General features: G+C 46.4%; 1 protein-coding gene across 1 annotated transcript in view; it reads right to left on the bottom strand.

Annotated features, from left to right (window-relative positions):
* The window catches only part of Cadps (calcium-dependent secretion activator 1), a 1,554,015-nt gene that overhangs the window by 1,400,333 nt on the left and 138,269 nt on the right, over window positions 1-15,413 (bottom strand). The window contains exon 2 of the mRNA XM_071665310.1: window positions 9,430-9,677. Within this exon, the coding sequence (XP_071521411.1) occupies window positions 9,430-9,677 (248 nt within the window). The remainder of the gene's footprint in view (window positions 1-9,429; window positions 9,678-15,413) is intronic.

Genomic DNA, 15,413 nt, shown 5'->3' with positions numbered 1-15,413 from the left:
TAACATTAACAGATAACATTATGAGATAACTTATCCCAAGATAACGTTAACAGATAACATTATGAGATAACTTATCCCAAGATAACATTAACAGATAACATTATGAGATAACTTATCCAAAGATAACATTAACAGATAACATTATGAGATAACCCAAGATAACGTCAATAGATAACATTATGAGATAACTTATCTCAAGATAACGTCAATAGATAACATTATGAGATAACTTATCCCAAGATAACGTTAACAGATAACATTATGAGATAACCCAAGATAACGTCAATAGATAACATTATGAGATAACCCAAGATAACGTCAATAGATAACATTATGAGATAACTTATCTCAAGATAATACAAATATCTAATCTAACAGAAAATTCTCATTTTCTTGGAACCACAAGCTATGGTCTGACTGACCTCTGACCTTACTGATTTACGGTCCTACTGACCTCTGACCTTACTGACCTACGGTCCTACTGACCACTGACCTTACTGACTTACGGTCCTACTGACCTCTGACCTTACTGACTTACGGTCCTACTGACCTCTGACCTTACTGACTTGCGGTCCTACTGACCTCTGACCTTACTGTCCTACTGACCTCTGGCCTTACTGACTTACGGTCCTACTGACCTCTGACCTTAATGACTTACGTTCCTACTGACCTCTGGCCTTACTGACTTACGGTCCTACTGACCTCTGACCTTAATGACTTACGGTCCTACTGACCTCTGGCCTTACTGACTTACGGTCCTGCTGACCTCTGACCTTAATGACTTACGGTCCTACTGACCTCTGACCTTAATGACTTACGGTCCTACTGACCTCTGACCTTACTGACTTACGGTCCTACTGACCTCTGACCATACTGACTTACGGTCCTACTGACCTCTGACCATACTGACTTACGGTCCTACTGATCTCTGGCCCTATTGAGCTATGGCCACATTGACCAACTATGACTCTACTGACCTACAGCCACACTGACTAACTATAACTCTACTAACCTAGTATTCTATTGACCTATGACTCTACTTACCCACAGCCATACTTGACTTACAACAATACTGACCTCTGACTTTACCGACCTCGGGGTCAAAATCAACAAATAAATACATGAAACACAAGGTCAGCATAAACCAGATACAAAGTTAAGAGGACCACACGGGAAAGGTAGAAAAGGTCTCTGAAAATCAAAAGAAAATGTGAGGCGTTACGAGGCTGACGGTCGAGAGTGGAGGACGAGCCTGGAGTGTGACCCTTGAAGACTCGGCAACAAACGCCACGCCACACCCCCATTAAGGTCAAAGGTCAACAGGCAAGGATATCAACCAGTGAAAGACCATTATACGTAAAGCCCATCCCGGCCAGCTGTACCGCACAAGACCAGACCAGTCAGGTGTGCGGTCCAGCCAGTATGATGGTCCCGGCACAAGACCAGGCCAGTCAGATGAGTGGTCCAGCCGGTGTGATGGTCCAGGCACAAGACCAGGCCAGTCAGGTGTGCGGTCCAGCCAGTATGATGGTCCAGGCACAAGACCAGGCCAGTCAGGTGTGTGGTTCAGCCAGTATGATGGTCCAGGCACAAGACCAGGCCAGTCAGGTGTGCGGCCCAGCCGGTATGATGGTCCAGGCACAAGACCAGGCCAGTCATGTGTGTGGTCCAGCCGGTATGATGGTCCAGGCACAAGACCAGGCCAGTCACGTATGTGGTTCAGCCGGTATGATGGTCCAGGCACAAGACCAGGCCAGTCATGTGTGTGGTCGAGCCGGTATGATGGTCCAGGCACAAGACCAGGCCAGTCAGGTGTGTGGTTCAGCTGGTATGATGGTCCAGGCACAAGACCAGGCCAGTCAGGTGTGTGGTTCAGCCGGTATGATGGTCCAGGCACAAGACCAGGCCAGTCAGGTGTGTGGTCCAGCCGGTATGATGGTCCAGGCACAAGACCAGGCCAGTCAGGTGAGTGGTCCAGCCGGTATGATGGTCCAGGCACAAGAGCAGGCCAGTCATGTGTGTGGTCCAGCCAGTATGATGGTCCAGGCACAAGACCAGGCCAGTCACGTGTGCGGTCCAGCCGGTATGATGGTCCAGGCACAAGTCCAGGCCAGTCACGTGTGTGGTCCAGCCGGTACGATGGACCAGGCACAAGACCAGGCCAGTCAGGTGTGTGGTCCAGCCGGTATGATGGTCCAGACACAAGACCAGGCCAGTCAGGTGTGCGGTCCAGCCGGTATGATGGTCCAGGCACAAGACGAGGCCAGTCAGGTGTGTGGTCCAGCTGGTATGATGGTCCAGGCACAAGACCAGGCCAGTCAGGTGTGCGGTCCAGCCAGTATGATGGTCCAGGCACAAGACCAGGCCAGTCAGGTGTGTGGTCCAGCCAGTATGATGGTCCAGGCACAAGACCAGGCCAGTCAGGTGTGTGGTCCAGCCGGTATGATGGTCCAGGCACAAGACCAGGCCAGTCACGTGTGTGGTCCAGCCAGTATGGTGATCCAGGCCCAAGACCAGGCCAGTCAGGTGTATGGTCCAGCTGGTATGATGGTCCAAGCACAAGACCAGGCCAGTCACGTGTGTGGTCTAGCCGGTACGATGGTCCAGGTACAAGACCAGGCCAGTCAGGTGTGTGGTCCAGCCGGTATGATGGTCCAGGCACAAGACCAGGCCAGTCATGTGTGTGGTCCAGCCGGTATGATGGTCCAGGCACAAGACCAGGCCAGTCAGATGAGTGGTCCAGCCGGTATGATGGTCCAGGCACAAGACCAGGCCAGTCACGTGTGTGGTCCAGCCGGTATGATGGTCTAGGCACAAGACCAGACCAGTCACGTATGTGGTTCAGCCGGTATGATGGTCCAGGCACAAGACCAGGCCAGTCAGATGAGTGGTCCAGCCGGTATGATGGTCCAGGCACAAGACCAGGCCAGTCACGTATGTGGTTCAGCCGGTATGATGGTCCAGGCACAAGACCAGGCCAGTCAGGTGAGTGGTCCAGCCGGTATGATGGTCCAGGCACAAGACCAGGCCAGTCAGGTGTGCGGTCCAGGCATCACAACCATTTTCTTACTGACAATACAACTCTCGCACAACTCCCCTACAAGCACCATAACCAATCTATCACCACTCCCCTACAAGCACCATAACCAATCTACCACCACTCCCCTACAAGCAACATAACCAATCTATCACACAACTCCCTACAACCAAACATCTATCACCCTCCCTACAACACCATAACAATCTATCACCACTCCCCTACAAGCACCATAACCAATTCTATCACCACTTCCCATACAAGCACCATAAACCAATCTATCACCACCCCCTACAAGCCCATACCAAACTACACCACTCCCCTACAAGCACCATAACCAATCTATCACCACTCCCCTACAAGCACCATAACCAATCTATCACCACTCCCTACAAGCACCATAACCAATCTATCACCACTTCCCCTACAAGCACCGTAACCAATCTATCACCACTCCCCTACAAGCACCATAACCAATCTATCACCACTCCCCTACAAGCACCATAACCAATCTATCACCACTCCCCTACAAGCACCATAACCAATCTATCACCACTCCCCTACAAGCACCATAACCAATCTATCACCACTCCCCTACAAGCACCATAACCAATCTATCACCACTCCCCTACAAGCACCATAACCAATCTATCACCACTCCCCTACAAGCACCATAACCAATCTATCACCACTCCCCTACAAGCACCATAACCAATCTATCACCACTCCCCTACAAGCACCATAACCAATCTATCACCACTCCCTACAAGCACCATAACCAATCTATCACCACTCCCCTACAAGCACCATAACCAATCTATCACCACTCCCCTACAAGCACCATAACCAATCTATCACCACTCCCCTACAAGCACCATAACCAATCTATCACCACTCCCCTACAAGCACCATAACCAATCTATCACCACTCCCCTACAAGCACCATAACCAATCTATCACCACTCCCCTACAAGCACCATAACCAATCTATCACCACTCCCTACAAGCACCATAACCAATCTATCACCACTCCCTACAAGCACCATAACCAATCTATCACCACTCCCTACAAGCACCATAACCAATCTATCACCACTCCCCTACAAGCACCATAACCAATCTATCACCACTCCCCTACAAGCACCATAACCAATCTATCACCACTCCCCTACAAGCACCATAACCAATCTATCACCACTCCCCTACAAGCACCATAACCAATCTATCACCACTCCCCTACAAGCACCATAACCAATCTATCACCACTCCCCTACAAGCACCATAACCAATCTATCACCACTCCCCTACAAGCACCATAACCAATCTATCACCACTCCCCTACAAGCACCATAACCAATCTATCACCACTCCCCTACAAGCACCATAACCAATCTATCACCACTCCCCTACAAGCACCATAACCAATCTATCACCACTCCCCTACAAGCACCATAACCAATCTATCACCACTCCCTACAAGCACCATAACCAATCTATCACCACTCCCCTACAAGCACCATAACCAATCTATCACCACTCCCCTACAAGCACCATAACCAATCTATCACCACTCCCCTACAAGCACCATAACCAATCTATCACCACTCCCCTACAAGCACCATAACCAATCTATCACCACTCCCCTACAAGCACCATAACCAATCTATCACCACTCCCCTACAAGCACCATAACCAATCTATCACCACTCCCCTACAAGCACCATAACCAATCTATCACCACTCCCTACAAGCACCATAACCAATCTATCACCACTCCCCTACAAGCACCATAACCAATCTATCACCAATCCTCCTACAAGCACCAAACCCAATCTATCACCACTCCCTACATGCACCATAACCAATCTATCACCACTCCCCTACAGCACCATAACTATGATCTATACAAACCACTCCCTACAAGCACCATAACCAATCATCACCACTTCCCTACAAGCACCATAACCAATCTATCACCAACTTCCACAAGACCAAACCAATCTTCACCATTCCACACAACAGACATCATTTTCCACTATAGTCCAACAAACACCATCATTCGTCCTACCAGTTATACCACACAAGCCCAAACCATCTATCACCTTATCCCACAAGCACCATCCATTTCACCAGTCCTACAAGACACCAACTTTTCACCATACCACCAGCACCATCATTATTCACTTAATCAAGCACAAACCACCATCACTTTCCCTAATGGACCATCAAACCACATCACCATCCCTACAAGCACAAACCACTATCACCATCCACAAGCACCATAAATCTCACCACTCCCACAAGCACCATCATTTTCCCACCCCTACAAGCCACCTAACAATTTTCACCATCCACACAAGACATCCATCTTTCACATCCCACAAGCCACCATAACAGTTTACAATTCCCCTACCAAGCCCATACCACTATATCCCACAAGACACCATCTTCTCCACTCCCCTCAAGACATACCAACTATCACTCCCCTAAGACCATACCAATCTATCACCACTCCCTAAAGCACCATAACAATTATCACACTCCCTACAAGCACCATACCAATCATCACCACTCCCCTACAAGCAATAACATCTATCACAATCCCTACAAGCACCTAACCAATCTATCACCTCTCCCACAAGCACAAACCAACTATCACCACTTCCCTACAAGCACCAAACCAATCATCCCACTCCCACAGACCATAACATCTATCACATCCCTAGACATAACCAATCTATACCACTCCTGAAGCACCATAACAATCTACACACTCCCACAAGCACCTAACCAATCTACACCATTCCCTACAAGCACCATACCATCTATACATCCCTACAAGCCATAACAATCTATCACCACTCCCACAAGCACCATACATCTATCACCCTCCCCTAAAGCACCTAACCAATCAATCTCAGCCTAACACTATCATCTACAAGCAAATAACAATCATCACCATCCTCAAGCATAACCAATCTACACCATCCCTACAAGCACCATAACCAATCTCACCACTCCCCTACAAGCACCATAACCAATCTATCACCACCCCCTACAAACCATAACCAATTATCACCACTCCCCTACAAGCACCATAACCAATCTATCACCACTCCCCTACAAGCACCATAACAATCTATCACCACTCCCTACAAGCACCATAACAATCTATCACCACTCCCCTACAAGCCCATAACCAATCTATCACCACTCCCTACAAGCACCATAACCAATCTATCAACTCCTCCCCTACAAGCACCAAACCAATCTATCACCACTCCCCTACAAGCACCATAACCAATCTATCACCACTCCCCTACAAGCACCATAACCAATCTATCACCACTCCCCTACAAGCACCATAACCAATCTATCACCACTCCCCTACAAGCACCATAACCAATCTATCACCACTCCCTACAAGCACCATAACCAATCTATCACACTCCCCTACAAGCACCATAAACCAATCTATCACCACTCCCTACAAGCACCATAACCAATCTATCACCACTCCCCTACAAGCACCATAACCAATCTATCACCACTCCCCTACAAGCACCATAACCAATCTATCACCACTCCCCTACAAGCACCATAACCAATCTATCACCACTCCCCTACAAGCACCATAACCAATCTATCACCACTCCCCTACAAGCACCATAACCAATCTATCACCACTCCCCTACAAGCACCATAACCAATCTATCACCACTCCCCTACAAGCACCATAACCAATCTATCACCACTCCCCTACAAGCACCATAACCAATCTATCACCACTCCCCTACAAGCACCATAACCAATCTATCACCACTCCCCTACAAGCACCATAACCAATCTATCACCACTTCCCTACAAGCACCATAACCAATCTATCACCACTCCCCTACAAGCACCATAACCAATCTATCACCACTCCCCTACAAGCACCATAACCAATCTATCACCACTCCCCTACAAGCACCATAACCAATCTATCACCACTCCCCTACAAGCACCATAACCAATCTATCACCACTCCCCTACAAGCACCATAACCAATCTATCACCACTCCCCTACAAGCACCATAACCAATCTATCACCACTCCCCTACAAGCACCATAACCAATCTATCACCACTCCCCTACAAGCACCATAACCAATCTATCACCACTCCCCTACAAGCACCATAACCAATCTATCACCACTCCCCTACAAGCACCATAAACCAATCTATCACCACTCCCCTACAAGCACCATAACCAATCTATCACCACTCCCCTACAAGCACCATAACCAATCTATCACCACTCCCCTACAAGCACCATAACCCAATCTATCACCACTCCCCTACAAGCACCATAACCAATCTATCACCACTCCACTACAAGCACCATAACCAATCTATCACCACTCCCCTACAAGCACCATAACCAATCTATCACCACTCCCCTACAAGCACCATAACCAATCTATCACCACTCCCCTACAAGCACCATAACCAATCTATCACCACTCCCCTACAAGCACCATAACCAATCTATCACCACTCCCCTACAAGCACCATAACCAATCTATCACCACTCCACTACAAGCACCATAACCAATCTATCACCACTCCCCTACAAGCACCATAACCAATCTATCACCACTCCCCTACAAGCACCATAACCAATCTATCACCACTCCCCTACAAGCACCATAACCAATCTATCACCACTCCCCTACAAGCACCATAACCAACCTCACACCACAAGCATCACTCTCCCAGCTCTCAGTTCATTTCCATTATTACAGGAGCGTCTTCCCGTGCACCAGTGCACCTTGCTTCCCATCCTCCCTCCTCCTCCTTCTTCTGCTCTTCCTCTTCCCCCTGCTCTTCCTCCCTCCTCCTCCTTCTTCTGCTCTTCCTCTTCCCCCTGCTCTTCCTCCCTCCTCCTCCTTCTTCTGCTCTTCCTCTTCCCCCTGCTCTTCCTCCCTCCTCCTCCTTCTTCTGCTCTTCCTCTTCCCCCTGCTCTTCCTCCCTCCTCCTCCTTCTTCTGCTCTTCCTCTTCCCCCTGCTCTTCCTCCCTCCTCCTCCTTCTTCTGCTCTTCCTCTTCCCCCTGCTCTTCCTCCCTCCTCCTCCTTGTTTTGCTCTTCCTCTTCCCCCTGCTCTTCCTCTTCCTCCCCCTGCTCTTCTTCATCTCCCTGCTCCTCTTCTTCCTCCCCCTGCTCTTCCTCCTCCTCCCCTGCTCTTCTTCCCCCTGCTCTTCCTCCCCCTGCTCTTCCTCTTCCTTCCCCTGCTCTTCCTCCTCCTCCCCCTGCTCTTCCTGCTCCTCCTCTGGTCACAGAATAACACAGGATCTACTTTTTCTTAGCGTGTGGCTGCCGGCGTGACAGATCAACTGGCGCGCCTTCCGTCGTGTGGGTCTCTCATCTCCTCCTGCACCACACAACACCCTCTATTGTTGCTCCTGCCAGCCTCTGTGTGTGGTGTGTGTGTGTGTGTGTGTGTGTGTGTGTCGTGTGTGTGTTCCTCTACGTACGCCTCTATGAAACAACCACAAGGCTTTTGTTATCATGTCATCAACAATGATTCCCCATCTCTGTTTTACATGAAATAAGTCGATAAATAGATAAACAGATAAAAAAGAATATATCACAGACACTGACTAATATCAATAGATAATTATTTGTGACAAATGTCAAGGTAGATAAGTGTTAGCCTGATCACCTAAGTGTTCACTTAAGGTAAGTAAGTGTTAACCTGAGCATGTAAGTGTTCACTTAAGGTAAGTAAGTGTTAACCTGAGCATGTAAGTGTTCACTTAAGGTAAGTAAGTGTTAACCTGAGCATGTAAGTGTTAACTTAAGGTAAGTAAGTGTTAACCTGAGCATGTGTTAACTTAAGGTAAATAAGTGTTAACCTTAGCATGTAAGTGTTAACTTAAGGTAAGTAAGTGTTAACCAGAGCATGTAAGTTTTCACTTAAGGTAAGTAAGTGTTAACCTGAGCATGTAAGTTCTCACTTAAGGTAAGTGTTAACCTGAGCATGTAAGTTTTCACTTAAGGTAAGTAAGTATTAACCTGAGCATGTAAGTGTTCACTTAAAGTAAATAAGTGTTAACCTGAGCATGTAAGTGTTAACTTAAGGTAAGTAAGTGTTAACCTGAGCATGTAAGTGTTAACTTAAGGTAAATAAGTGTTAGCCTAAGTAACGGTGACGCTCGAGGCTAGTGTCAGAGCCATGTATGAGTGACATGCACGAGAACAATGTGTGAGCGTCAGGCAGGTGTGTGTCAGGCAGGTATGAGCCCAGTTATGAGCGTCAGGTATGTGGAGGGCCCGGTACGGTGGCCAGGCAGGAGGACCTGACTGAGAGTTAGGTGAGCGTGAGAGGTGATAGCGCTGGTCTAACCTTACCTGGGGAGGGAGGTGTTGCCACCGGGGACCTGCAGGGACGGGTGGGCAGCGCCACTGGCAGCGCCTCCGTCAGTAACATGGTCAAGGCTTGTGGCACCTACAGTAGGGCGGCCAGATATGTCACGACCTCTTGGCTCCTCCTGCACCTCTCCCTCAGATTCTTCCTCTGAGCTGCTTGGCTCCAACATGGTGGCGCTGGCTTGGGGGCGACTCTGGTCTCGTGCGCTACCACAAGGTGTCCTCGCTTCCTGAAGAGGACAAAGGGTCATGGTTAGTGGCTGTCTCGGGGGGCGAGAAAAATGAGGAGGAGGAGGTCGTCTACAACGCGAGCTGGGTTATAGGGGGAATCTTACACCTAGTGCTGTTCCACAGTACAACATACTTGGGTATTACAACGACCTGGCCTTACATCTGAGCAGTGAGCTGGTGGCAAGCGGCAACTGTGATTGGTAATGGATTACTGACATTTCTACTCATGTAAACACAATCCTTCGACACACTGAACAATCGTCTGTATAACACAAGCATCACAATACAGGTGAACACCACACTGCTGGAGGAGAGAACATCTTCTAACTCATCAACAAAGACGAGAATACTTCACCGAGACTATGTGAGTTAGTCACTATGATGCAACACAAAACACATCATCCATGTTCAAATTAACTGACCCACGAAGGTAGAGGAACCCTGTACTGTTGCAGGCAAACCATGGCCATGTCTGTTGCTGGATGAGTGAGCGAGGAGAGTCATATTTCTCCCAGTGCTTCAGAGAGAGTGGCAGAGAGAGAGAGAGAGAGAGAGAGAGAGAGAGAGAGAGAGAGAGAGAGAGAGAGAGAGAGAGAGCAAGTCCACTGGTAACTACGGAGGAAAATTTACTTGTAGGAAAAGTAAAAGGTGTTGCAGACACTTCATTAGGAGGGCGAGAGTTACACGGGCCAAGCAAGACACTTCGACAGTCTGTTTACGTCTTTACAAAAGAAACAAAAACAAAATCAAACCTTCGTAAGAGCTATTCCCCTTCCACCTCAGTGGTGTTGGATGTAGCTTGGGTGTTACCACAACATAAACACTATCATCAAAGTCGTCAATTCAGTTCCTCACACATCATCACATTACCCTCTGGTGCAGCTCTCCCTTCTGCCTAATTAGTCTGCCGTTTTAAAAACAAACAATTCTACTCCTGATGAAATGTACGGGAATCCTCTCCCGCCTTGTGACAATATTCTTCTCAAAGTTTCTTTGTTCCACCTTTCCTAGCCTGCCTGCCTGCCTGCTTCATTCATCGTCCTTATGATGACCCTTCAAACGCTGGCGCCCGCCCGCCCGCCCGCAGTCGACGCCTCCATCTGTCCCACACATCAACCCTAAAGCTCTTTTGCTTTTGACATCTACTGAAGCATCTCTCTCTCTCTCTCTCTCTCTCTCTCTCTCTCTCTCTCTCTCTCTCTCTCTCTCTCTCTCTCTCTCTCTCTCCACATCTCTGCCACGTACGTAGCAGATGACGCGCCACGTGGAGGACGAGTGATCACATGATGCGCTCGTGTGACTATCTGATGTGGGAAAATAGAACATAATATAAAAGAAAAAAGGTTCAGAGTAGAAGCGAGTCTTGAAAATGAGTTATGATCGTGGGAAGTGAACAGAAGGAAAGTACTTGTTTTGGGAACATAGGTTGGGAGATGTGGGTTAACTGTAGCCATGACTTAGGTCATTATCATTATTATTAAGGGGTCCTTTAACCTCACAATGGAGGAGGAACACGGGCACGTTTAAATGTAGATAGAGGAGGTTGAGAGAGAGAGAGAGAGAGAGAGAGAGAGAGAGAGAGAGAGAGAGAGAGCCTCCTACTTGTGGTGTGGGAGTACACAGAGGGGCTGAGGTGGTGACCCCCGCTGGTCAGCATCCCTCCCATGTGACACGTCTGGTTGGGTCGTGCTGCCACTCTGTGCATCACTGGGATGGTGCCTGTTCTTTTTGGTTATATTATCCTGACGTGTTCACTTATCATGTCGTGCTAACACATAATAACAATAACGGTATTACACGTTTGTAATGATTTCACGATTATATTACGTGGGACCTGCACGTACAACACACATCTGTGGGACCTGCTCGTACACAACACACATCTGTGAGACCTGCTCGTACATAACACACATCTGTGGGACCTGCTCGTACACAACACACATCTGTGGGACCTGCTCGTACACAACACACATCTGTGGGACCTGCTCGTACACAACACACATCTGTGGGACCTGCTCGTACACAACACACATCTGTGGGACCTGCTCGTACACAACACACATCTGTGGGACCTGCTCGTACACAATACATCTGTGGGACCTGCTCGTACACAACACACATCTGTGGGACCTGCTCGTACACAACACACATCTGTAGGTAATTCCCAACATCCCATCGCTATATTTGTAGACTTTCTCAATAGTTAATATTCCACGTACAAGATGTTGGTCGAGACAGTGCAAGCTGCTACCTCCACTACGAGATAACTTTCCTCCACACAAACTGTGGTACTTGATCTCACGGCTGCACAGGAAGGTATGATGAAGGAGACGACGCCGGCTTATTGTCTCCGTCCATCTTGAGCCCAACATAACAACTCATAACATCTCGGGCCAGATTAGAACACGACCAACAACACTGAAAATACCAACTTTTGTTGCATCTTAGTTACTAACGGTAGGAGAGATTTGGCATGGGAATATATATATATATATATATATATATATATATATATATATATATATATATATATATATATATACATATATATATATATATATATATATATATATATATATATATATATATATATATTTTTTTTTTTTTTTTTTTTCAAACTATTCGCCATTTCCCGCGTTAGCGAGGTAGCGTTAAGAACTGAGGACTGGGCCATTGAGGGAATATCCTCACCTGGCCCCCTTCTCTGTTCCTTCTTTTGGAAAAAAAAAAAAAAAAAAAAAAAAAAAAAATTGAGAGGGGAGGATTTCCAGCCCCCCGCTCCCTCCCCTTTTAGTCGCCTTCTACGACACGCAGGGAATACGTGGGAAGTATTCTTTCTCCCCTATCCCCAGGGATATATATATATATATATATATATATATATATATATATATATATATATACATATGTATAAATCTACGTCTCTTTGCTGTATATCAGCTGACATACTTCTTTCTTGTATTTCCCCTGATGATGTGATTATTACACGAAAGTGCACTTGGGAACTTATCGTGTTTCATTTTCCCCGTGGACTCATAGGAATATATATATATATATATATATATATATATATATATATATATATATATATATATATATATATATATATTATAAAAAGATACTGAACATCAAAAGTTAAACATGACAAGAGATAGATCAACGTGGCGTAAAGTCCACTTTTATGATCATCCATCGCTTTCCCTACTGTGTGCTGGCTGCTGCCGCCCAGTGACACAGAGGCAATATAAAGCGTCACATGTAGATAGTGTGTAGGTAATGTGTTTGACGTGAGGGCCACATTAATATTCGTAACGTGGACATTTTTCATTAAAAAAACAATACCGGATGTGGCCCATGGCAGAACGTGTGCCAATTTGCATAAAAATATCTAATATTGTTTGTATCAAGCAACGCTACCAGACGCTAATACAAGTATAATGTTAGCAATGACGAACATGAAATGGTGTGTGTAGCGCCTGGTCGCTCAGCCTGGCTTCCTCACACGTCGGCGGAGAACAAGATGTGTGTAGACAGAGACTTCCTCCCTCCCTCCCTCCTGGCCCTCCCTCCCGGCCCACCCTAACTACACCACACACAGATTATATATATATATATATATATATATATATATATATATATATATATATATATATATATATATATATAAATATTTTTTTTCTTTTTTTCTTTGCTTTGTCGCTGTCTCCCGCGTTTGCGAGGTAGCGCAAGGAAACAGACGAAAGAAATGGCCCAACCCACCCCCATACACATGTATACACATACACGTCCACACACGCAAATATACATACCTACACAGCTTTCCATGGTTTACCCCAGACGCTTCACATGCCCTGATTCAATCAACTGACAGCACGTCAACCTCGGTATATCACATCGATCCAATTCACTCTATTCCTTGCCCTCCTTTCACCCTCCTGCATGTTCACACCCCGATCACACAAAATCTTTTTCACTCCATCTTTCCACCTCCAATTTGGTCTCCCACTTCTCCTCGTTCCCTCCACCTCCGACACATATATCCTCTTTGTCAATCTTTCCTCACTCATTCTCTCCATGTGCCCAAATCATTTCAAAACACCCTCTTCTGCTCTCTCAACCACGCTCTTTTTATTTCCACACATCTCTCTTACCCTTACGTTACTTACTCGATCAAACCACCTCACACCACACATTGTACTCTAACATCTCATTTCCAGCACATCCATCCTCCTGCGCACAACTCTATCCATAGCCCACGCCTCGCAACCATACAACATTGTTGGAACCACTATTCCTTCAAACATACCCATTTTTGCTTTCCGAGATAATGTTCTCGACTTCCACACATTCTTCAAGGCTCCCAGGATTTTCGCCCCCACCCCCACCCTATGATCCACTTCCGCTTCCATGGTTCCATCCGCTGCCAGATCCACTCCCAGATATCTAAAACACTTTACTTCCTCCAGTTTTTCTCCATTCAAACTTACCTCCCAAGCGACTTGACCCTCAACCCTACTGTACCTAATAACCTTGCTCTTATTCACATTTACTCTTAACTTTCTTCTTTCACACACTTTACCAAACTCAGTCACCAGCTTCTGCAGTTTCTCACATGAATCAGCCACCAGCGCTATATCATCAGCGAACAACAATACTGACTCACTTCACAAGCTCTCTCATCCACAACAGACTTCATACTTGCCCCTCTTTCCAAAACTCTTGCATTCACCTCCCTAACAACCCCATCCATAAACAAATTAAACAACCATGGAGACATCACACACCCCTGCAGCAAACCTACATTCAGTGAGAACCAATCACTTTCCTCTCTTCCTACACGTACACATGCCTTACATCCTCGATAAAAACTTTTCACTGCTTCTAACAACTTGCCTCCCACACCATATATTCTTAATACCTTCCACAGAGCATCTCTATCAACTCTTATCATATGCCTTCTCCAGATCCATAAATGCTACATACAAATCCATTTGTTTTCTAAGTATTTCTCACATACATTCTTCAAAGCAAACACCTGATCCACACATCCTCTACCACTTCTGAAACCACACTGCTCTTTCCCAATCTGATGCTCTGTACATGCCTTCACCCTCTCAATCAATACCCTCCCATATAATTTACCTGGAATACTCAACAAACTTATACCTCTGTAATTTGAGCACTCACTCTTATCCCCTTTGCCTTTGTACAATGGCACTAAGCACGCATTCCGCCAATCCTCAGGCACCTCACCATGAATCATACATACATTAAATAACCTTACCAACCAGTCAATAATACAGTCATCCCCTTTTTTAATAAATTCCACTGCAATACCATCCAAACCTGCTGCCTTGCCGGCTTTCATCTTCCGCATAGCTTTTACTACCTCTTCTCTGTTTACCAAATCATTTTCCCTAACTTTGCACACCACCTCCACCAAAACACCCTATATCTGCCACTCTATCACCAAACACATTCAACAAACCTTCAAAATACTCTCACATCACCACTACTTCTCACATCACCACTACTTATCACCTCCCCATTTGCGCCCTTCACTGAAGTTCCCATTTGCTCCCTTGTCTTACGCACTTTATTTACCTCCTTCCAGAACATCTTTTTATTCTCCCTAAAATTTAATGATACTCTCTCAGCCCAACTCTCATTTGCCCTCTTTTTCACCTCTTGCGCCTTTCTCTTGACCTCCTGTCTCTTTCTTTTATACATCTCCC

Source organism: Panulirus ornatus, chromosome 10, assembly GCF_036320965.1.
Source record: "Panulirus ornatus isolate Po-2019 chromosome 10, ASM3632096v1, whole genome shotgun sequence".
NCBI classification, from domain to species: domain Eukaryota; kingdom Metazoa; phylum Arthropoda; class Malacostraca; order Decapoda; family Palinuridae; genus Panulirus; species Panulirus ornatus.
This window is presented reverse-complemented; position numbering and strand designations above follow the sequence as displayed.